Source organism: Oncorhynchus mykiss, chromosome 4, assembly GCF_013265735.2.
Source record: "Oncorhynchus mykiss isolate Arlee chromosome 4, USDA_OmykA_1.1, whole genome shotgun sequence".
Classification (NCBI taxonomy): Eukaryota; Metazoa; Chordata; class Actinopteri; order Salmoniformes; family Salmonidae; genus Oncorhynchus; species Oncorhynchus mykiss.
The window spans coordinates 1519656-1545541 of NC_048568.1; the positions used below are offsets into that span (position 1 = coordinate 1519656).

At 40.4% G+C, this 25886-nt stretch overlaps 1 protein-coding gene across 4 annotated transcripts; it reads right to left on the bottom strand.

Annotated features, from left to right (window-relative positions):
- Positions 1 to 1721: 1721 nt before the first annotated feature.
- prkacba (protein kinase, cAMP-dependent, catalytic, beta a) lies at positions 1722 to 21647 on the bottom strand. 4 transcript variants are annotated; one of them, XM_021599952.2, is made up of 11 exons: positions 21257 to 21647; positions 13087 to 13095; positions 12424 to 12485; positions 7677 to 7805; positions 6168 to 6266; positions 4227 to 4309; positions 3922 to 4048; positions 3620 to 3715; positions 3356 to 3478; positions 2878 to 3042; positions 1722 to 2562 (listed from the first exon to the last, which is right to left on the bottom strand). In XM_021599952.2, exons 1-11 carry the CDS (start codon positions 21300 to 21302, stop codon positions 2437 to 2439), a joined length of 1065 nt encoding a protein of 354 aa, XP_021455627.1. In that variant the 5' UTR covers positions 21303 to 21647; the 3' UTR covers positions 1722 to 2436. The 4 variants fall into 4 exon arrangements, with proteins under 4 accessions (XP_021455627.1, XP_021455625.1, XP_021455628.1 ...); XM_021599950.2 differs by lacking the exon at positions 21257 to 21647 and adding an exon at positions 14726 to 14996; XM_021599953.2 differs by lacking the exon at positions 13087 to 13095.
- Between the last annotated feature and the right edge of the window lie 4239 nt (positions 21648 to 25886).

Consider the following 25886-nt stretch of genomic DNA (forward strand, 5'->3'; position numbering starts at 1 on the left):
GTGAAGGAAAAGCAGCCCAGCATATATGGGAACTCCTTCAAGACTGTTGGAAAAACATTCCTCATGAAGCTGGTTGCGAGAATGCCAATAGTGTGCAAAGCTGTCATCAAAGCAAAGGGTGGCTACTTTGAAGAACCTCAAATATAAAATATACTTGTTTAACACTACTGTACATGATTCCATAGTTGAGGTCTTCACTGTTATTCTACGATGAAGAATATAGTAATTATAAAGAAAAATCCTTGAATGAGGTGTCTACAAACTTTTGACTGGTACTGTATATGTGTATAAAATCTGGTTACGGGCCCCCTGCAGTTCCCCACTTTGAGAACCCATGGTATACAGTAAATCTATACTGAACAAAAAGATAAACGCAACATGTAAAGTGTTTGTCACATGTTTCATGTGCTGAAATAAAAGTTCCCAGAAGTTTTCCATACGCACAAAAAGTATTTCAAATTTTGTGCAGAAATTTGTTTACATCCCTTTTAGTGAGCATTTCTCCTTTGCCAAGATAATCCATCCACCTGACAGGTGTGGCATATCAAGAAACCAATTAAACAGCATGATCATTACAAAGGTGCACCTTGTGCAGGGGACAATAATTGGCCACTCGTGTCACACAACACAATGCCACAGATGTCTCAAGTTGAGGGAGAGTGCAATTAGCATACTGACTGCAGGAATGTCCATCAGTTGTTGCTAGAGAATTTAATAATAATTTCCCTATCATAAGCTGCCTCCAACGTCGTTTTATAGAAGTTGGCAGTGCGTCCAACCGGCCTCACACCCGCAGACCACACCAGCCCAGGACCTCCACATCCGGCTTCTTCACATGAGGGATCGTCAGAGACCTTCACAGCTAAATCCAGGTATGGTGTCGTGTGGGCGAGTGGTTTGCTGGTGGTGGGGTTATGTATGGGAAGGCATAAGCTACGAACAACAAACACAATTACATTTATCGATGGCAATTTGAATGCAGAGATATCATGACAAGATCCATTATTGTGCCATTCATCTGCCGCCATCACCTCATGTTTCCGCATGATAATGCACGACCCCATGTCACAAGGATCTGTACACAATTCCTGGAAGCTTGAAATATCCCAGTTCTTTCATGGCCTGCATACTCACCAGACATGTCACTCATTGAGCATGTTTGGGATGCACTGGATCGATGTGTAGGAGAGCATGTTCCAGTTCCTGCCAATATCCATCAACTTTGCACAGCCATTGAGGAGTGGGACAAATTCCACAGGCCACAACCAACAGCCTGATCAACTCTATGCAAAGGAGATGCGTCCGTTGCACTGCATGAGGCAAATGGTGGTCACACCAGATACACCAGACTGGTTTTCGGATCCACACAATTTTTTTTTTAAGGTATCTGTGACCAACAGATGCATATCTGTATTCCCAGTCATGTGCAATCAATAGATTAGAGCCTAATGAATTTATTTCAATTGACAGATTTCCTTATATGAACTGTAACTTAGTAAAATCTTTGAAATTGTTGCATGGTTTCGTTTATATTTTTGTTCAGTGTAGTTAAAGCCCATAAGTTTCCTACCCCTCTTGGGGTTGTTGTACCTTAAAATATATCATCTCACTTCATCTTAATTTGAATACAATACCTACTCGGAGGTTAAATTTTTTTTTAAATAAAATGCCCCATGACCTGACAAGTAAAACATTGCTACAAATGATAAATGAAACATATCACAGGTTTTTGCTTTGTAATTAGGTTTGCTTTGCTACTACTGTACCCCTCATCAAGGACTGCATGTCCATGTGACTGTAGTATTGTATTGAGTATTTTCCTTTTCTGACATTTCTTTGTAAAAAGATACTGTATCTTTATATTATGCAGAAAGACACAGTCTACTTCTTAAGGACAGCAAAATGTTTAGGATTATAGACTGGGCCAAGAAAGTTGAATTAAACCTAAAACAAACACTGACGTGTAGGCCTAACACACAAGAACTGGCAAGAGTCACTAGCAAGAACTAGAACTAGGAGCAACTTAAAAATCCCTAAAATGTGTAATACCACCTACTTAACTCTTTGTGCCACTGTAAAATGGGCATTTCATTGGTTTTTGTCTTTCTTTGCAAATAATCACTTGGTTTAAAATGGAGGGAAGGATTATATAAAGCAACAAATGTTTTAAAAACAAAACAGGAAACAAAAGACAAAAAACGTGGTCTACCTAGTATTTTTGTGTCGCAGCACGAGGGGTGTCTGCATAATGTGCCTGTGTATACGTTTAGTGCTAACTGCACGCGAGGAGGATCATGGCAAGAAGGACCTCATTCAACCTTGTGGAATGAAGGAACTAGGCAATTGTTTTGAATGCGTCATGTCTCAGCTCCACCCTCAACAGACTGCAAAAATCCCAATACATGTGAGACCTTATGGAACGCCTGCCTCCCCTTGCTAGAATTCGGAAAACTCCTTTGCACACTTTTCTGTGTCGGACACACGGACATCCTCCTCTTCGTAGTCGTCAAAGTTGCTTGTGTCTCCTGGTCCTCTGCACTTTGGTATGAAGGGAGCTTCCACCTGAAAGGCAACAGCACAAGTGTGTGAGTGGCTCTAAAGACCACAATACAATCACAACAGCTACACATTGTTTATGTGGCGATGAGGGTTAGAGGGGAAAGCACTGAACTCCCAACATCCTTGCCTACAAGCCGTGCAAGGCCTTTATAGTGAAAATGTGTTATATCTGGCAGTGTTTTTACGACGGTAAAGCTCATATTTAATTACACCTGGAATGTCAATCTTTCTGGGGATACATAATGTGTTACCTGTTGTTTTTACTGTTCCAAACTAACCGGGATTATTTCACACTTAAAACTAACAATCGGGACATACCTTCCTCTCGTAGATTGCGATCCAGTCCGTTGTGGCAAACCACTTGTGGTTCTTGATATCATTCACCCCATTCTTCAGGTTGCCGTAGCGCTTCGTCAGGTCCACCTGGAGCAGGTTCCTCAGCAGGTCTTTCAAGTCTGAGCTGAAATGGGAGGGGAATCGTACCTGGAACACAGGAGAGGAGTTGGGCTTTAACTGTGGAGCTCATTGTTAAAATATGGATAAAAGTAACTGGGACGATAGAAACACGCACAGCAATGTTGGCAAATAACCAGAACATCAAGGGACACCATATAGGCTAATAGCTCTGTCATTTTTGACAGTAGGGGCCGCTGCAAAATATATAGGCAAATCACCCCTGTGAAGAAAGTTTTATAGGACACTAATACGTATGCAATAGTTTTGCATAACATTCAAGAACGCATGGTGTCCGATAACATGTCAGTCCAGACTACACATAACATCAATTCCTGCATACCTTGCCAGACACGATCTTCTCGTAGATCTGGATTGGCTGATCAGCGAAGAACGGAGGGTACCCGGCAGCCATCTCGTAGATCAGGACTCCCAGTGCCCACCAGTCCACAGCTTTGTTGTAGCCCTAGCAGAGTACAGCAGAGAAAACAATCTTCAGCGACTTTCTTTGCACATACTGTGCAAACAACTAATTCATATCTACAGGTAGGTTGCAAACAGTCAAACACACTATGTACAGCACGCTATATTGGACACGATGGCCCACCTTGCTGAGGATGATCTCTGGAGCCAGGTACTCAGGAGTTCCACACAATGTCCAGGTCCTGCCTTTTACTCTTTTGGCAAAGCCAAAGTCTGTGACCTGAAACGGACCAACAAGGGCATTGGAACCATGTAATAATAGCAGTCCACATTTGCATAGGGCAAATTTGCATGGACTATCAACAGTAATGTGATGTCTAACCTCTCATTATTTGCTACTCACAATCTCAAGACAGAAGTCTTAGATGAGAGTTCATAGTCAACAAATGTGGATATGCTTTGGTTTGGATATCGCTGCATCTGTACCTGGATGTACCCTTGGTGATCAATGAGAAGGTTTTCAGGCTTCAGGTCTCTGTAGATAAGGTCTAGCGAGTGGAGGTACTCAAAAGTGAGTACTATCTGAGCTGCATAAAATCGTGCGTGATGTTCACTGAAGACAGAAGAAGGAAAATGTAAGTTGACGTGATGTCAAATGGGTGAAAAAAAATGAAACCAAAGACAACAGAGCACAATACCTTATAATTCATAAATTGTGCCCATTATTTTGTATCTCAAGTATACAGACACACCAGGCTATGAACATGGTGTCAAAACTTTTTTCAATTCACCTGAACCTCCCGATGCGTCTCAGATGCGAGAACATTTCACCTCCTGGAACGTACTCCATCACCATGTAGAGGTTGGAGTTATCCTATGGTTCAAACAAAGTTAGAACACACACACTTACCTTGGGTTGAAATTGATACGATATTTTTTTGTCAAAATCTACAAGGACTATTCCAACATATTTGCAAGTAGAACGATAAATTACAATAGATATTGGAATTAGATATTTCTATAAATAATTAACACAGCCGTTCACAAAGGAAAGACGTTACTGCAGCAGATAAGCAACCTCTGTTGCTGGGTGGGATGGGAGGAATGCTTTCTTTTGGGAGGTGGGTCAGGGTTATCTTTGTATGCATTTATTTGATTGTTTTTTGACCTGTAAACCCCACTCTGAAAAAAAAATTAAAAAATAAAGTTGGTCACCAACTTTTTTACGATAAATTATTTTGGGGGGAGTTGCGTTATGGACAAAAAGTAATATTATGATCAATGTAACTATTTTGCTGGATAACAATAAATACAACAATATATGCATTGATTTCAATAGACAGTTATTTTAAATTCACATCAGGGCTATAATTTAATTTTCCAGTGTCAAGTAAGACAGGTGAGATGGTAGCCTATGATTAAAAAGTAAGCCCTTTCATCTAACATTTCCAGGGAAAACATGATTGTGCAACTGGTTAAAATAGAATCCATTATTATCAGATTAATTTGGGCGCTTTGTGAATATTGGCTTATAGGCTATATTATTCACCATCTGAGGAAGTGGGAACTCAAAACACTTAGCTAGACTGCTAACTCTAAACATGATATTGTTGCTATATAGCCATGTAGGCTAATTGATTCATCTATCGTACAAAAAAATTATAGCGCTAGGCTTAGGCTACTTGATATAGGCCTATCCACTGCAAATGGTGCGCTCCGCAGCCACATCAAAACCAAACCATTCTACAACTTACTCCAGTTGTGAAGTGGTGCCATGAATTCAATATTAAGAGGTGAGAAATAAAATATACTCACAGAAAGCTGTGACTCTCCTCTCTAAATGTAACAGCAGTTGCTTTGAAAACTGTAATTTTCCCGCAATTGCATTTTGAACAACGGTCATATGCTTGTGTTTCTCAGAATGCATCTCTCCCTCCTCCAGGCGCACAGTGGGGAGTTAGAGAGGCTCGCTAACACAGCAGCCGACAGGAAAACAGGGACAAGCAGATACTTTTATAGCAGGAATCAACATACTCTCCCGGGTTCGATCCCAAGCTGTGTCACAGCTGGCCATGACTGGGAGACCCATGAGGCGGAGCACAATTGGTCCAGCATCGTCCGGGTTAGGAGAGGGTTTGGCCGGCCAGGATTTCCTTGTCACATTGTGCTCTAGCGACTCCATGTGGCAGGCCAGGCGCCTGCGAGCTGTCTTGGTCGCCAGTTGTACAGCGTTTCCTCCGACACATTGGTGCGGCTGGCATCCGGGTTAAGTGAGCAGTGTGTTAAGAAGCAGTGCGGCTTGGCAGGGTCATGTTTCAGAGGAAGAATGGCTCTCGACCTTCGCCTACCCCGTACAGGAGTTGCAGCGATGGGACAAGACTAACTACGAATTGGATGTCATGAAATTTGGGAGAAAAAGGGGTAAAAAGTACCCCCAAAAAATACAGGAGCCAACATAATGCATAGGCTATTACTGTCAACCAAATAACGGTTTTAGAACAATCTACAGCACGTGTCCAAATCACTCCACGGAGGGCCGGGTATCTGCAGGTTCTCTTTGAGACCCCATATTTACAGTAACATTGTGTAGCAAAATCACAGAAAATGACTGGGGTACCAAGGAAGGCCATTTTTGGTTTATCATCCAAGCTCTATTAGCAGGATAACACTGCTCATCTTTTTCACCAATTGTATGGTGCACATTTTAGGACATCCTACTGCTGCTGACATACCTTGAAGGAATACTCTAGTCTCACGAGAAAGGGGAAGGACACCGCCTGCAGTATTCTCTTTTCGTTTAGCGTGTGTTCTATCTGCTTCAGCTTCACCACCTGTGAGAACAATGAGAGAGGAGGCATAACGATGAGGAGAGGAGCACAATAGTACAGAGAAAAGTCACCAGTCATCTGATAAATCTAATGCATGTGAGCGTACCACATCCCAAAGAAGAATTTATGGTGGTGGCTAACTTTGGAGATCAAGGAATGAGTGCCTGGGCAATAGGCAACATTTGTAGTACTTTAGTCTATTTTTTATTTTTATTTATTTTTTTACATGCAACTTACAATTGGCTCATTCATCCACCTCCTCTCCCCTGTAACTATTCCCCAGGTCGTTGCTGTAAATGAGAATGTGTTCTCAGTCAACTTACCTGGTAAAATAAAATAAATAAACTGGACCTATGTAGCATATTTGTTATCAGAATGCTAGTAGTGGGAACGTGTGATGCTTACAAATCTACACACGAGAATAAAGAGAACAGTGTTTGCCTTTCCACATAAATTCATTTGATACACAGCAAAATAATAATGTAAGAGACAATATCAAGGGAACATCCCTACTACATTTGGTGGCAGCCAATGCGATCTAGTCACCACAAGGCAGCACCATTTACGATGATCAGGGCAATTAAATATCAATAGGACAGTCCAATTGCTAATCTTTAACAGCTTTAGAATACAGCATTATGTGGGGAAAATACCACAGTGTAGGTTTAAAGCCAAACTGTCAAGAGGTCATAGGTTCAAAAGGCACGTCAGTCACCGTTTGAAACCTGCATGGGACTGACATTTCATAAAATATCCTTCAAGTTAACAGACCCAAAGCAGGCAGCTGAAAAAAGGGAGAGCTTACTTTGTAGCTAACAAAATATTGTTGCCTCAATGACTGGTTTACATTTTTAATTCAGATGTTCAACTTTTTTCCCCTGCTCTCACTGGGCCTAGCAAACACATTAAAAAGGTAAACACATTAATTTTAACTGAAACAGTGAAAACCGTTTAGTTCTGACCATCATGTGCCTTGATGTAAGATCAAGTTAACCAAAAAAATATACCAGTGCTATAACAAGGTACAGGATCTCTCATACTGTGTCTCATTAAGTTTAACTTTAAAAATGTCAAGCAAAAAAATACAAGATGTATTTTGTGGTTAACCAAGCCTCACAGCACCTGAGAAGATGTATCTCCATTTCCTTTTGAACTAGTGTAAACCCATGCTAGATAAAGCCAGGCTTTCTCTGACACCAGCCAACTTTACTGTGCTGGGTGATTTAACCGGCCTAGATTTTGTTCAACTTCATTCAAAACAAAACAGGGTCATGTTCATTAGGCACTAAACGGAAGAAAGCAAACAAACAGGGAAGGACTACCTGGACTTACCCAATAAGGAACGCTCATTTTCTTTTTCCGTTATCTAACCTAATGAACACAACCCAGTGCATGTTAATGCATGGTACCCACTTTCTGTTTGTCCAGGATCTTCATGGCGTAGAACTGTTCTGTTCCTTTATGTTTCACCAACATCACTCTACCGAACGAGCCTGTGCCCAGAGTCTTCAGCCTGTCAAAGTCATCCAGTCCAGTTGTGCTCTGAGGAGGAAACACATCCTTAAAATGTGACAGCAAACAACAGTGAGCTGACATTAAAGTTGAAATTCAATACAGGGCAGCACACTTTAATGAAGGTAATTGTGCAGCGTTTACTGTCTATGCGATCTCCGCAAAGAACGGGTAATATGCCTTTAATTAAAAAGGCACATTGTAGGCTGCTCATAGACTGTAGAAAGAATAGAGTGGCACATTTGAAGATCAGGAAGTGTATTTTTAGCGTGTTGCCATCATGTTTCATGAAAGAGTTTTTGGAACATTGCATGCGCAGTTTGAGCTACTCTAGGAAGTGATGTTCTTCCATGGATTTTTTTAACTAGGTGGTACAGCTGAGTACAAGGGCCAGAGATTTTTGAATTTTTAAACACCAGTAAAGTTAAGGTTCAGCCATTTTGAATGTCGATTCTCTGGGTCATTTTCTGTTTATGTGAGTTATTGGTGTTCGAGCAGGCAGAAATACGGCCGGTATTACGTAGCACCGTAAGTAAGTCGCTCTCACAGCATTGTAAGTTAAGAATACGACTTTTAGATTGCGAAAACGTCTATCGTACATGTCAGATTTGAATGCTGGCCGATGTCATAACTCTGGAGGATCTCTTCTCTCGAATGAGCCATTGAACATATTTTTACGATATTCCTACCTTGAGAAATGTGTCATTTAACGGGGGGTCTAGCACATTTTTCCTATTTGTCTGCCTCTTTAGTCCAGGGTGCATTGCATGGTACAGTTGCCAGAGATACAGTTGAAGTCGGAAGTTTATATACACTTAGGTTGGAGTCATTAAAATTTGTTTTTCAACCACTCCACACATTTCTTGTTAACAAACTATAGTTTTGGCAAGTCGGTTAGGACATCTACTTTGTGCAAGACAAGTAATTTTTCCAACAATTGTTAACAGACAAGATTATTTCACTTATAATTCACTGTACCACAAATCCAGTGGGTCAGAAGTTTACATACACTAAGTTGACTGCGTCTTAGCTTGGAAAATTCCAGAAAATTATGTCATGGCTTTAGAAGCTTCTGATAGGTTAATTGACATAATTTGAGTCAATTGGAGGTGTAGCTGTGGACGTATTTCAAGGCCTACCTTCAAACTCAGTGCCTCTTTGCTTGATATCATGGGAAAATCAAAAGAAATCAGCCAAGACCTCCGAAAAATAATTGTAGACCTCCACAAGTCTGGTTCATCCTTGGGAGCAATTTCCAAACACCTGAAGGTACCACATTCATCTGTACAAACAATAATACGCAAGTATAAACACCATGGGACCACACAGTCGTCATACCTCTCAGGAAGAAGACGCGTTCTGTCTCCTAGAGATTAATGTACTTTGGTGCGAACAGCGCAAATCAATCCCAGAACAGCAGCAAAAGGACCTTGTGAAAATGCTGGAGGAAACAGGTTCAAAAGTATCTATATCCACAGTAAAACGAGTCCTATATCGACATAACATGAAAGGCAGCTCAGCAAGGAAGAAGCCACTGCTCAAAACCGCCATAGAAAAGCCAGACTACGGTTTGCAACTGCACATGGGAACAAAGATCATACTTTTTGGAGAAATGTCCTCTGTTCTGATGAAACAAAAATAGAACTGTTTGGCCATAATGACCATCGTTATGTTTGGAGGAAAAAGGGAGAGGCTTGCAAGCCAAAGAACACCACCCCAACCGGGAAGCACGGGCGTTGCAGCATCATGTTGTGGGGGTGCTTTGCTGCAGGAGGGACTGATGCACTTCACAAAATAGATGGAAACATGAGGGAGGAAAATGGATGTGGATATATTGAAGCAACAACTCAACTTGGTCGCAAATTGGTCTTCCAAATGGACAATGACCCCAAGCATACTTCCAAAGTTGTGGCAAAATGGCTTAAGGACAAAGCCAAGGTATTGGAGTGGCCATCACAAAGCCCTGATCTCAATCCCACAATAAATTTGTGGGCAGAACTCAAAAAGCATAAGCGAGCAAGGAGGCCTACAAACCTGACCCAGCTCTGTCAGGAGGAATGGGCCAAAATTCACCCAACTTATTGTGGGAAGCTTGTGGAAGGCTACCAAAAACATTTGACCCAAGTTAAACAATTTAAAGACAATGCTACCAAATACTAATTGAGTGTATGTAAACTTCTGAACCACCACAATGTGATATGAAAGAAATAGAAGCTGAAATAAATCACTAGTATTATTATTTTTTTATTATTAAATCTTAAAATAAAAGAGGTGATCCTATTTTTTATTTTACCTTTATTTAACTAGGCAAGTCAGTTAAGAACAAAGTCTTATTTTTTAAATTTTATTTTTTACCCCGTTTTCTCCCCAATTTCGTGGTATCCAATTGTTTTTAGTAGCTACTATCTTGTCTCATCGCTACAACTCCCGTATGGCTCGGGAGAGACAAAGGTTGAAAGTCATGCGTCCTCCGATACACAACCCAACCAAGCCGCACTGCTTCTTAACACAGCGCGCATCCAACCCGAAAGCCAGCCGCACCAATGTGTCAGAGGAAACACCGTGCACCTGGCAACCTTGGTTAGCGCCCGGCCCGCCACAGGAGTAGCTGGTGCGCGATGACATCCGTACCGGCCAACCCCTCCCTAACCCGGGCGACGCTAGGCCAATTGTGCGTCGCCCCACGGACCTCCCGGTCCCGGCCGGTTACAACAGAGCCTGGCCGCGAACCCAGAGTCACTGATGGCACAGCTGGCGCTGCAGTACAGCACCTTTAACCACTGCGCCACCCGGGAGGCCCAAAGTCTTATTTTCAATGACGATTCCAAAGCCACGATAATAATGCCACGATTCCAAAGCTATACGATACTACAGATAGCAAGATGATTATCTCACATTTCGGAAGATATTGGTAATGTTGTACTTCTTGTTGACGAGATTCTTGCTAATGTTTTTCACTCCATGGAGTGCGCTCATTGGTAGCAAAATCGCCCAGAATGCACCGCATGGCAAATTGACATGGCGTGGGCACCGTTTCCCTATCTCCTCAAAAGTATGTGCCTTTGCGAATTTTAGACTCTACTCTGGCCGGGAACGAAAGATGGCAGAAGCGGATGATGAAGTGGATTCTGAATACAATGGCGGTAGAATCAAGCAGAATTGGAGTATTGTCCAAAAAAATGGAAAACTGCCTGTTCTGCCTGTGATTATTATTATTTGACCATGCTGGTCATTTATGAACATTTGAACATCTTGGCCATGTTCTGTTATAATCGCCACCCGGCACAGCCAGAAGAGGACTGGCCACCACTCATAGCCTGGTTTCTCTAAGTTTCTTCCTAGGTTTTGGCCTTTCTTTTGAGTTTTTCCTAGCCACCGTGCTTCTACACCTGCATTGCTTGCTGTTTGGGGTTTTAGACTGGGTTTCTGTACAGCACTTTGAGATATCAGCTGATGAGCTATATAAATACATTTGATGATTTTGATTGAAAACAGAGCAAAGTAGTGTACAGTGATGAGAATGACCCTTTGTATTTCGTAGGAGTAGTGTTTGTTAATGAGGAGCAGCTGAGCAGAGTCCCAATCATGAAGAAACCATTGGAGTGGTGGAGAGAGTGCTGGGTAAAATGAAGGCTGTGAGGATCCTGGGAGGCGGGCTTATTTTGATTTAGAAACATTCTCAGGGAAGCCCTTTGTGTCCTTACCAGGGTCTTAACCTGACCGCAGTTTGGCGTCACAACCAACTTCAGTGGGCAAAAGCTCACCTTAGACAGCCACTGGCACGCTTGAAGTGTACCTTTACGGCTAAATCCCAGTTTCAACTGTACCGGGCAGATGGAAGATCGTGTGTATGACGTTGTGAGGTAGAGCAGTTTGCTGATGTCAACATTGTGAACAGAGTGACACATGGTGGCGGTTAAGTTATGGTATGGGCATACAACAACAAACCCAATTGCATTTTATAGATGTAAATTTGAATGGACAGAGATACCGTGACGAGATCCTGAGACCCATTGTAGTGTCATTCATCCGCTGCCATGACAGAGATACCGTGACGAGATCCTGAGACCCATTGTAGTGTCATTCATCCGCTGCCATCACCTCATGTTTCAGCATGATAATGCACGACTCCATGTCGCAAGGATCTGTACACAATTCCTGGAAGCTGAAAATGTCCCAGTTCTTCCATGGCCTGCATACTCACCAGACATGTTACCCATTGAGAACTTATGGGATGCTCTGGATCGACGTGTTCCAGTTCCTGCCAATATCCAGCAACTTCACACAGCCATTGAAGCGGAGTGGGACAACATTTCACAGGCCACAATCAACAGCCATATCAACTCTATGTGAAGAAGATGTGTCGCGCTGCATGATGCAAATGGAGGTCACACCTGATACTGACTGGTTTTATGATAACGCCCCTAATTTTTTAAATATTTTTTTTAAAGGCATCTAAACATCTGTATTCCCAGTCGTGTAAAAATTCATAGATTAGGGCCTAATTTATTTATTTAAATTGACTGACTTCCTTATATGAACTGTAACTCCATCAAATATTTGAAGTTGCATATTGCGTTTTATATTTTTGTTCAGTGTAGTATTTTGTTACCTATGGGAAATAAGTATTTTGTTATTGATCTCTTACCTGTGGTGGGCACTCCCATTTTCGTAAAAAATCTTCTTTGGCTTTGGCTAAAAACTCTTTCACTGAAAGGTGAAGAAAGAAGACAATTAGCACAGAATAAACACAGGTTAGACAGGTCTATAGACCTATTGCATTTCTACTTAGATCAGAGTTGCTGGGTATCTAACAGTCAACATGTTCAGGGGATCACACTAACTACATAAACCGTTAGTAAGGTCAGGCCAAAGTAAAGTACCAGGTAGAGGTACTGTACTTAAAACATCTTTATTAGCTAGCAATTTAGCTTTACAGATAGCCAATTCAAAGAGTAACAACAGTGCATTCCTTTCAGAGGGTTAACACTATTCAAGGGGGAATTTTTTTAAATTAAAATTCAGAAAAAGTTTTAAAAGCCACAGCAAACTAACTACAGTGCAGGCATAGAAAGTGCTTTGCGGAAACCACAGCAGACATGAGCAGTCCATAGTCACCGAGGAATGACAAAGTAATTGGCTAAATCCATGAGTTAGTCATGATGTTACTATTGAAGAAAAGCCACCCAATTTCTACTGTTTTAGCAGCAGCCAGGTTGTAGTCCTAGCCTATTTGTTGAATGATATCTAGGCTATTGGCTGTCTGCTCTCTCTGTGACTTAGGACAGCTTATGGAAGAGAATGCGCATACCAAAAGTCTCTAGTTCACCAAGGGTTTTTCAGGAACATTCACCCACATGGATGGAAATGATGAAGAGGAGAAAGAGGGAAGAAATGTTTATGTAAAAACAAGAACATTAGCTAGATACTTAAGTGGGTTAGATGTAACAACAAAAGTACATTGGAGAAGACAACATAAGACTGTGCAATTTCAAATAGCCTAACTCAAATGGATTAGCCTGAAACCACTGGAGTTGGGGGGAATCTCAGTTTAATAAATAAACATGGATTTAATTCATGAATTGAAAGTCCACAATCTTCACAAAATCAACTCTCAATACATGAATGAAACTTCAGTTCATTCCCTAACTTGACTGGATTTGAGCCCAACTATGTCTACATATCAGATATGTCTAAATCTCAATTATGTCTCTAAAAGGCAAAACGTTAAGACTGAGCTAGCTGTTGAGCTGACAGGGTTTCTGCATGCAGCCTAAGCCATGTCGTTGGTTGCTGGAGAACTTCCTGTCTGTCTGTAGCAGGAGTTGTAGCTCACTGCTGTAACTACACGATAATAGGGGCATCTATTTCCATGGGCCTCACATATCTGACATGATAGTAGGCCTAACTGGTAAGGGAGACTACGTCTCTCACTAGCTGTTCGAAAGCTCACTGACCCCTCTAACTGACATTGAACGTAACATAGGACTGTTAAGGACAGATCATTAGAAAAAGGAGAAAAAAGTGATAAAAAAATAAATAAAAATCAGAATAGAATACAAACCATCCACCCTCCCCGGCCAAGAAGTGGCACAAAGAAAATGACAGGACAGAGAGATCTCATTCAGACGAGGCAACAGAGACTGACTGCAACAATGTTGCTGCGCATTTACAATATACATTACACGTTGTTGATGACAGTGCAGTTTGTGTACGATGCATCTTCGAAGTTAAAAATAAGGTTTTAAGAAGAACAAATAGCTGCATAGACCTAGTTACTGGTGTGTTTTCTTCCTGGTGAATTCAATACATTATCTAATAACTTCCTGACTTTGGGCACTGGATTCCAGGGCACGTAGCACTAGGTAGTGTTTTATGGGACTGACTCTGTGTAAGAACTAGCCTAACTCTCCATGCAATTTTAGATCCATGGTGAAGATCAACCGAACGCTTCTATAGTTAGTAACATTGAGGAATCAAGCAAGTTCCATGGTTGTCATATGACAAGAAAAAAAAACCTATGAAAACAAGTTTCAGTAGGTCACTCCTGGTTTCATACCATTTGCTTCTCTTAAAACTTTAGTGTGTTTTAAGATGAATCTCTTGGTTTTTCAGACCCTGTGTCCTTTTAGTTTAGCCTAAAGCACCAGTCTGGTCTCGCTCTGGTTTAATTATCAGCCCTGACAAGTTTGAAGGAAACACAAGGCTCAGTTAAAGCGTATAGACTCATTTAGAAAAAGCACCAAAAAGTCAAGTGTTACTGTGTCCATGTAGCCATAAAGATACCAGGGGTGTATTCAATAGAAACGTAATATTTACTGGTTAGGGTTTTGCCAACGTTGACTTCAGCAATTATCAAATAAAAGTTTGAGCTCATCTAATAATTAGACCCACTTGGTCACACCTGCCTATTTCGATAGCTACAGCATGAAGAGCACACAGTAACTTACTCAACTTATCCCAAATGATGGTGAACTCTGAGACATGAGGCCCCTCACTCTCCAGGGCTTTTTGCTCTTGGTTGCCTTTGCGATACCTGTTGAAGAATCGGCTGGCAAGGTCGTCCAGCTTTAGGAAGGAATGATCCTTTCCCTGGGCCATTTAGAATTGAAATGGCGTTTTTCCCTTCCCAACGACTAGATCAAATTTACAGCTAAAAGGTAGCCAAACCGTTTTTCAACTGGAGGCCATACAGAGTGATTATACACTTCCTGTTTGTGATGAATTGCAAACTGCGATGCTTGACTAACCACACACTAACATGGCTTCCTGTTCAAGTGTACTTCAGTTCTTGTAAAAGAAAGCCACTTCAGAACTCTAGACCACTGTCTAAACTATTTTCACTTTCATACTAGACATTAACAGCACTCATGCTTTTTAAAAGTGAGTTTAAAAAAAACGTACAAAAACATTGCATTGCAAAACAATGCACTGTGTTCAAGAAGGATTAATATTTTGTAAACAATACATCTAGGTCTATGATATAGGCTATTCTAACAAAGGTGATATTGCTCTCTAGTGGTAATGCATAAAGGTTCTCCAGAGTTTTATAGTCTGTTGCAGGCCCATCACTACAACTTGATAACCTTGTTTTTATTAGATTACATTGTAGAATGGACAAATAATACATCTGGTACCTGTAAAAAAAAAATATATATATACAGTACCAGTCAAAAGTTTAGGCATACCGAATCCTTCCAGGGTTTTTCTTAATTTTTACTATCTTGTACATTGTGGAATAATAGTGAAGACATCAAAACCACGAAATAAAACACATGAAATCATGTAGTAACCAAATGTGTTAAAAATCTAAATATATTTTATATTTGAGGTTCTTCAGAAGTAGCCACCCTTTCCCTTGATGACCAAACCAACTTTCTCATGTTCAGACTAACTTCAAATTCGTAACTTTTTATATTTTTACTTCTGATATTGAGATGTGCCGTCTCTTTCAGATCATCATTCTCACAAGTCCTCCTATAATGAATGTGGCCACATATGCTCCCGGCAGGTCCAGTTATTCAGGAAAGCTTAACACATGCTCTGCCTCCTCTCCAATCAGTGGCTCTTCCTTGCGCACCTAGACCATAATGCTTCAAAATTGCCAAAATGTGTATAATTAAACTTTTTAAATGTATTACCTGTTATATGTGGCATGAACACAAGTCAATGTTTTACTCAGATTAGGTTACTTCAAAAGTATCTTGTAGGCATGTGCACATTAATCCAAAAAATACATTCCAGCATCCCCAAAATGGATTGACATTAACCAGGTTTCCATCTAACCTTTTTATGAGAGTAACGTACATACTGGATTTTTTTTAAAGTCACGACATCATGGGAAAGCATGCCGTTTATTAGGCTACAGATAAAAAAAAATTATTATGAACTTCACAAGGTGGTGAAAGCGCCCGGGGATGAACTTACCCTGGTGACATGATTGGTGCTTGGCTGCCGTTTGACAAACCTAAATAATCTTGCTCTTTTGTCCATAATAAATCTCATGTAGGAGGCTATACCCACACTGTATCTGCGAGCTGTTGGCTAGAATGCATGAGCCAGAGTGGAAATATTTGACATATCTACTCAACATTTTTAGTGACAAAACCACCAGTAGGCCTAGAGTTGAAAATGCGATAAATGGGTTTCTAAATAAACTCAGCAAAGAAAAAGAAATATCTGCTCACTGTCAACTGCGTTAATATTTAGCAAACTTAACAAGTGTAAATATTTGTATGAACATAAGATTCAACACATGAGACATAAACTGAACAAATTCCACAGATTTTGTGCGGGTTTGTGCAAAGATCGACCGATTAATTAGGGACGATTTCAAATTTCATAACAATCGGTAAATCTGCATTTTTGGACACAGATCAAGGCCGATTACATTGCACTCCACGAGGAGACTGCGTGGCAGGCTGACAACCTGTTATGCGAGTCAGCAAGGAGCCACGGTAAGGTGCTGGCTAGCATTAAATATATCGTATAAAAAAAACAATCTTAACATAATCACTAGTTAACTACACATGGTTGATGATATTACTAGTTTATCGAGCTAGTCCTGCGTTGCATATAATCGATGCGGTGCCTGTTAATTTATCATTGAATCATAGCCTACTTCGCCAAACGGGTGATTTAACAAGCGCATTAGCGAAAAAAGCACTGTCGTTGTACCAATGATTACCTAACCATAAACATCAATGCCTTTCTTAAAATAAATACACAAGTATATATTTTTAAACCTGCATATTTACTTAATATTGCCTGCTAACATGAATTTCTTTAACTAGGGAAATTGTGTCACTTCTCTTGAGTTCTGTGCAACAGAGTCAGGATATATGCAGCAGTTTGGGCCGCCTGGCTCATTGCGAACTGTGTGAAGACTATTTCTTCCTAATCCACAATCGTTGCATAAATGTACCTAACCATAAACATCAATGCCTTTCTTAAAATCAATACACAGAAGTATATATTTTTTTAAACCTGCATATTTAGTTAAAAGAAATTCAGGTTAGCAGGCAATATTAAACTAGGGAAATTGTGTCACTTCTCTTGCGTTCATTGCACGCAGAGTCAGTGTATATGCAGCAGTTTGGGCCGTCTGGCTCGTTGCGAACTAATTTGCCAGAATTTTACGTAATTATGACATAACATTGAAGGTTGTGCAATCTAACAGCAATAATAAGACTTATGGATGCCACCCGTTAGATAAAATACGGAACAGTTCCGTATTTCACTGAAAGAATAAACATTTTGTTTTCGAAATGATAGATTCCGGAATTAACCATATTAATGACCTAAGGCTCGTATTTCTGTGAGATTATATTATAATTAAGTCTATGATTTGATAGAGCAGTCTGACTGAGCAGTGGTAGGCAGCAGCGGGCTCGTAAGCATTCATTCAAACAGCACTTTACTGCATTTGCCAGCAGCTCTTCGCAATGCTTCAAGCATTGCGCTGTTTATGACTTCAAGCCTATCAACTCCCGAGATTAGGCTGGTAATACTAAAGTACTTATTAGAACATACAACAGTCAAAGGTATATGAAATACAAATGGTAAAGAGAGAAATAGTCCTATAATAACTAAAACTTCTTAACTGGGAATATTGAAGACTCATGTTAAAAGGAATCACCAGCTTTCATATCTTCTCACGTTCTGAGCAAGGAACTTAAACCTTAGCTTTTTTACATGGCACATATTGCACTTATACTTGTTTTTGCATTATGTAAACCAAATTGAACATGTTTCATTATTTATTTGAGACTAAATAGATTTTATTGATATATTATATTAAGTTAAAATAAGTGTTCATTGTTCATTCAGCATTGTTGTAATTGTCATTATTACAAATAATATTTTTTTTTAAATCGTCCGAATAATCAGCATCTCTGGTCCTCTAATAATTGGTATCGGCGTTAAAAAAATCATATTCGGTCGACCTCTAGTTTGTGCCCATAGGCGACGTTGTTGCCTGTGATGTCTGGTGAGAACCTGCCTTTACAACAGGCCTACAAGCCCTCAGTCCAGCCTCTCTCAGCCTATTGCAGACAGTCTGAGTACTGATGGAGAGATTGTGAGTTCCTGGTTTAACTCGGGCAGTTGTTGTTGCTATCCTGTACCTGTCCCGCAGGTGTGATGTTCGGATGTACTGATCCTGTGCAGGTGTTGTTACACGTGATCTGCCACTGTGAGGACGATCAGCTGTCCGTCCTGTCTCCCTGTAGCGCTGTCTTCGGCGTCTCACAGTACGGACATTGCAATTTATTGCCCTGGCCACATCTGCAGTCCTCATGCCTCCTTGCAGCATGGCTAAGGCACGTTCACGCAGAGGAGCAGGGACCCTGGGCATCTTTCTTTTGGTGCTTTTCAGAGTCAGTAGAAAGGCCTCTTTAATGTCCTAAGTTTTCATAACTGTGACTTTAATTGCCTACTGCCTATGCAATGGTGTGGGCAGTGACCATGTAATGTATTTACAACATACAGAAGTGCGCTGGTTATCAAGGGGCAAAGTATTGACATGTTTTTTTGAATTGAGAGACAAGCTTAAAGTTCTTTGCTGACCATAATTATCACTTGTCTGAACGCTTGCGTCATTACGAGTTTCTCACATGACTGACCTATCTGGGTGATGTTTTTTCTCGCCTGAATAATTTGAATCTAGGATTACAGGGACGCGTCACGTCTATATTAAATGTGCGGGACAAAATTGAGGCTATGATTAAGAAGTTGGAGCTCTTTTCTGTCTGCATTAACAAGGACAACACACAGGTCTTTCCATCATTGTATGATTTTCTTGGTGCAAATGAACTCAAGCTTATGGACAATGTCAAATGTGATATAGCGAAGCACCTGAGTGAGCTGGGTGCGCAATTACGCAGGTAATTTCCCGAAATGGACGACACAAACAACTGGATTCAGTCCACTTAACGATTTCTGAACAAAGGAGCCTCATCGAAATTGCAACAGGCGGTTCTGTGAAAATTGAATTTAATCAGAATAGGGCTGCGCTCAGAGTTTCTTGCCTTGGCAAATCGCGCTATTAAGACACTGATGCCCTTTGCAACCACGTACCTATGGGAGAGTGGATTCTCAGCCCTCACTAGCATGAAAACTAAATACGGGCACAGACTGTGTGGAAAATTAATTAAGACCGAGACTCTCCAATACAACATAGCAGAGTTATGTGCATTCTTTCAATCATACCCTTCTTATTAACCTGTGGTGAGTTATTCAAAAATTTTTTATGAACAAATAAAGTTTTATATGTAAGATGGCTAAATAAAGAGCAACATTATTTATTATTATTATTTGTGCCCATGTCCTACAAGAGCTCTTTGTCACTTCCCAAGAGCCGGGTTGTGATAAAAACTCACTCATTCTTATGTTAAATAAATATATTGTATAGTGTGTGTGTGGCAGGCTTACAATGACGGCACAAAACTACATTTGAGAGTGCGCTGACCCTGGTGCTAGAGGGGGTAAGCAACTGGAGGGTGAATGTTTGAAGTAGCACGGGACTATAACAAGTTTGGGAACCACTAGTGTAGACAAAGAAGAGCTCTCCAGTTGGTGTACCAAAACATTGAAGGGCCATTTTCTCAAAAGTGGGGTTACAAGTTTATCAACTTTCAAAGCATGCAATGTATGATAAACAATTTTCTAGCTCCGAGTCTCTACTTTTATAACAATTTCTAGTGTTGCTACATAAGACCGAATCGAGGCATTCGGTCACATGTGTCAACGCCCTGGGAGTCCTCTTATATTTGGGAACTTTACAGTCCTATAGATCAAACAACCATGGCAAGGTAGGTTCTCTTATTCTGCGCTCTGGCACCTTCAGACAAGAGTGCTCTGAAATCGGAGTACATAGCTTGCCAGAGTGACTTTGCGAACACAAGCGATATGCTAACTGGACAACAGTCGTCCAGTATAGCTAGCGAGCAAAGTTATTCACATGTCTTGCTAGTTAACAAAATGACACGTGCATCTCTAGCTGTGTAGCTACTGAAAAACGCTACAAGGGGGAAAAAGTCAGTCAGTCATCCACTCCTCCAATGACATTACGCCCCGCTAGCAGCCAGCTAGATAGCTAGCTAACATTAGGCTCTGTTTTTAGCTTGCTACATAAATACATACTAGCATATTAGTTATGACTGACTTGGGATCATTGCCCTTGCTAGTTTGATTAATTGACATTCCTTGCCTTAGTTACCTTTGTCCATGCTATTGACTCATTGAAACTTTAACAACCTGAAAATGTATAGGTGAATATTTATCATGCATTGAACTGCATCCATTTATTCTGCCACTAGACTCATGCCTTAGTGTAGCAGTAACTTACATCATGAATGTTGAGTTTTACATTTTTAAAACTTCAAAGTTGGTTTTGTATTATAAACTGGGAAAGTTATATTTTTACTGAAATTATGAACTGATGATTGTCTGTTTCATATCTGCAAAGTAGTTAAAACGCTGCCAGTTCCACTTTAATGTCAGCGGTTTTCTGAAATGAGAAACGTTAGCCAACGGTTCAAGTTACCACGTTATAGTAACGTTAACTACTTTACTTACGTAGCTGCTAAATTAGGTAGCTGGCTAGCTAACTACAGTAACTGGACAGCCAGTGTCTATGTGAATATCAACATAAAAAATGTAAATTGTTATTTACTGTCTGACACTTTCCAAAATGTTTAGCTAGCTAACGTTACTCAAACACAAATGAATTAGTATACCCTCCCTCCCCCACCCTGTTGCACCGCTGGTAGTACGACGGCCGCATCGTCTACCCAACTGTCAGTGTAGCTAGCTAGTTAGCTCGTTAACGTTAGCGCACTGTTACTAACGTTTGTTACGTTAGTTAGCTAAGCCAGTTCGTCCCCTAACGTTAGCCTGCAATCCTTTATCAACTTGGCTCTTGAAGTAACGAACATCATTAGTTAGCTAGCTTTTCTGGGAAGATAGCAATAATCACTTACCGCTCTCTTGTTCGTTGCCTTTCTTAGCTGTAGCGGCGTTTCCCATCGTACTAAAATGAAGACACGGCGATATATTTGAAACGATGGTGGTGTTGATGGGTCCGTAGCTAACAAGCTATTAGTAGTCTTCTGAAAGATACTTAATGTTCTGCTTATTAGCCAACGTTACTGTAGCTGGGTGGCTAACTAACATTTATTCCGTTAGTTGCACCACCGAATGGGACTCTGCCGACCCCTTTGACCTTTCTTGCGGTTTACTTTATCGTTAGATGCCTATTGATGTAACACCTCTATGTCACTGACATAAAGACATAGTCAGGCTTTTTACCTCAGCCTGTCGTTCCACCAGCACAACAAAAAAAACAACAACAATATTTTTGCTAACACCGGAAATTACGAAAACTTAATCTTCTTCTATAATATTATGGCGGTCCGCAAACGTTAGATATAAATTCCGCCACCTACTGTACTGGAGTGTGTAGTCAATCACAGTTTAGACTAAATGAATAAAGAGACATTAAGATAAACCTACTATCTAATCATGTACTACAAAGAAAATAAAAAAGAGCCCTACTAACTTCAAACCCTCCCTCATCCACCAAATCCCTACACATCTATCTTTCCCTCTCTTCCTCATACCGGTACTTACAACAATACATCAACACATGCTTTATTGTTTCATCAACCATACCCAAACCATTTGCATGCTTGCCAACCAGATATAAGGATATAACAAATTCTATGTACATTTTCCGAGCAAACACTACCTCTTCCTTCCTAATCTGACCCTTGAATCTTAGTCCACCAACCTTTCTTTGGAGGGCATAAAAATGCCGCCCTTGGGCTCTGATTCCTACCTCTGTTGCCATACATCTTTCATAATGGCTCTAATCGTATATTTGGTTTCACGAATGGAGCACGAATATAAATTGTATATCTTTTTAAAGGTAATATGGCCCACTCCCGAATGCACTACACCTTGTCTCTCAATTCTCCATAATAACAAAAATGCCTCCAATAGTAGGTCACTTCTATTACATTTATTTATTTTTTATTTCACATTTATTTAACCAGGTAGGCTAGTTGAGAACGAGTTCTCATTTACAATTGTGACCTGGCCAAGATAAAGCATAGCAGTGTGAACAGACAACAACACAGTTACACATGGAGTAAACAATAAACAAGTCAATAACACAGTAGAAAAAAAGAAAAAAAGAGTATATATACATTGTGTGCAAAAGGCATGAGGAGGTAGGCGAATAATTACAATTTAGCAGATTAACACTGGAGTGATAAATGATCAGATGGTCATGTGCAGGTAGAGATACTGGTGTGCAAAAGAGCAGAAAAGTAAATAAATACAGTATGGGGATGAGGTAGGTCAATTGGTTGGGCTATTTACCGATGGACTATGTACAGCTGCAGCGATTGGTTAGCTGCTCAGATAGCAGATGTTTAAAGTTGGTGAGGGAGATAAAAGTCTCCAACTTCAGCGATTTTTGCAATTCGTTCCAGTCACAGGCAGCAGATGACAAACTATTCAATACAGAATCTGAGCATACTACAATTCTGATAGGTTAAACGCCCTGGAGGGCAGCTACTACTATCGCCAACAGTTCAACAGAGTAAACTGACAGTTCATCTGTTAGTCTTCAACATAACTCCACATCAACTTGCGTAATGTAAATGCCTGCTCCTGTATGACCACTATCTCGGTCCTTGGAGCCATCTGTAAAAATCTGTAAACTATAAAAGCTTCTACCAATGTAATTATTAACCGGTTCCCCTATATCACTCACTTTGGTCTCTTCACCAGTGGTTAATGCGTCTGACCAAGGACTTGGGCATGTCCTACGTCGACAATTTTGACTCCTTCTGGAATAGGCCTGGCTACTTTGTGGAAGACTGAATTCACCTGGGTGAAAATGGCTCCCTGCTGTTGTCATCAAACATAGGAAAGGTTGTTGGTCAACTAAATTGATGCGATGACAACATTAGCATTACATGTAAGTCAGTTTTTACCATCTCCTCTTTGGTCTCTATGAGAGTTCCACATGTTGTATCTGAAAGTGGTGACATGCCAAATGGTGCTAACTGGATAAATGTAATTGTTATTCCTACTTTGTTTTATTTTCCTAATAGGTATAATCCAATCTTTGAGTCTCATGTTGTGCTGAAATCTCAAAGTAATCTGACTTGTATTGAAACTCTGTATGATTTTAAATGCAGAAATAGTTTGATATTTTTACATCTTAATATTTGTAGTTTATTACCTAAAATAGATCATGTCAAGATCTGGTTCTCTCAGGCAGACACTGATATTTGTATTGATTTTGAGACATGTTTAAATGATAAAACCCTGGACGCTGATATTTCTATGGATGGTTACAATGTGTTTAGGGCGAATAGGAAAGGCAAAGGTGGTGGTGTTGCTATTTACACAAGGAATATTCTTCCTGTGTCTCTGTTAAAGGCTACCTCCAATCCTAAACAATTTTAATTGTTGGATTTAAGTATTCAGTTGGGTTCAAACTCAAAAATAACAGTTATAGGAATCTGTCATCCACCCTCCGCCAAGAAGTGTGTACTAAACAAACTCATTGATTTAATTGCCATTTTTATCACTTGAGATTTTAATCTTGCATAGGGAATGCAGGATGCTGACTGTTTAAATGATGTTTGTACTAATCTACATTTGACCCAGCTGATCACAAAGCCCACTCGCCCAAACATAAAGGACCCTACGAAATCGACATTGATTGACCTCATATTTACAAATACTCCATAGAAATATGTTGGGAGTGGGGTATTTGCTTTGGATATTAGTGACCACTGTCCTATTGTATGTGTCAAGGATATACAGATCCAAACCTTGTTTTATCAACAAGAGGAATTTAAAAAATGTCAATGAACAGGCCTTTTTTGTGACCTTTATTTTGGTGACTTTGATTGTATTGCAACTATACCTGACCCAGAGTTGGCTCTGAACCATTTCACAAATGTTTTCAATTGTATTGTAGATAAACATGCTCCCTTTAAAAAAACTGAGAATTAAAAATTGGTCTTGCCCTTGGTTCAGTCCAGAGCTATCTGAAGTCATACACAACAGAGATGCTGCCTGGGCCAAAGCTAGATTCACGGACTCGGGCCCAGACTGGCAGTCTTTTAGGCAGTTGAGAAATCTATGTGTAAAACTAAGTTAAAAAAGCAAAATATGATTTTTATGTTAATACTCTCATGACGTTACCCTGTTGGGTGAGGTTTATGACCCCCCCCATAAATACCTTTCCTCCTTATCTCTCCACTCTACAGAATGGACTCTGGAAAGCCCTGTGTTACCACCGAGAAAGTATGGTACCATCAAATGTTAGGGGAATGGAACAATATTTCCCTATCTCAACCAGTTATAAGTGTCCGTTGGTACTTAAATAATGTGATGTCAGATCAGTTGTTGTCTGGGACATTATATCTGATGATAGGATGACATAAATTGTATCTTGGAAAGTCTACACATTCTAGTTATCAGATTCACATGGAATTGTTATCATTTAAATGTTTAAATATGAAACTATTTGTAAAAAATATTCAATGTAATTTTAGCCTCCTAAATAAGATAATTGTTTCATAGTAAAACATAGGCCCTCTCAGTGGCCACGCCCAACTGAACAGACATTGGTTGAGAACTATGGAACACGCCCTTCTCTCCCCAGTACAAAAGCTCATTGACGGAAGTCAAACTCAGTACCCGATGACGTGAGGACTGGTGTCCATATGTTTAAAAGGGCTAATTTCAACTACAACTTAACAAATGTAACATTTAGTTCCAGAAATGGTAAGACTACTGTCCTAACATTTAAAAAGGCAAATTTCAACGTGGAGGTACGATCACCACGCTGGAATGATTAATTTTGACTAGACCAGCCAGAATATTAGTATTTGCTAGCTTTGCCTTTAAATGGTTTAACGTGGGTCAAACGTTTCGGGGAACCTTCCACAAGCTTCCCACAATAAGTTGGGTGAATTTTGGCCCATTCCTCCTGACAGAGCTGGTGTAACTGAGTCAGGTTTGTAGGCCTCCTTGCTCTCACACACTTTTTCAGTTCTGCCCACAAATGTTCTATAGGATTGAGGTCAGGGCTTTGTGATGGCCACTCCAATACCTTGACTTTGTTGTCCTCAAGCCATTTTACCACAACTTTGGAAGTATGCTTGTGGTCATTGTCTATTTGGAAGACCCATTTGCGACCAAGCTTTAACTTCCTGAATGATTCCTTGAGATGTTGCTTCAATATATCCACATAATTTTCCTCCTGCAGCAAAGCACCCCCACAACATGATGCTGCCACCCCCGTGCTTCATGGTTGGGATGGTGTTCTTCAGCTTGCAAGCCTCCCCCTTTTTCCTCCAAACATAATGATGGTCATTATGGCCAAACAGTTCTATTTTTGTTTCATCAGACCAGAGGACATTTCTCCAAAAAGTACAATCTTTGTGCCCATGTGAGTTGCAAACCTTAGCCTGGCTTTTTTATGGCGGTTTTGGAACAGTGGCTTCTTTCTTGCTGGGCGGCCTTTCAGGTTATGTCGATATAGGACTCGTTTTACTGTGGATATAGACTTTTGTACCTGTT

Coding starts and splice junctions, on each gene's coding strand:
- prkacba (XM_021599950.2), bottom strand. CDS start 14,876: ATGGCCCAGGGAAAGGATCATTCCTTCCTAAAGCTGGACGACCTTGCC. Junction 6,267..7,676: donor AGATCCTGGACAAACAGAAA/GTGGGTACCATG, acceptor TTGTTCTCACAG/GTGGTGAAGCTGAAGCAGAT. Junction 2,563..2,877: donor TCGCAATCTACGAGAGGAAG/GTATGTCCCGAT, acceptor GTTGCCTTTCAG/GTGGAAGCTCCCTTCATACC.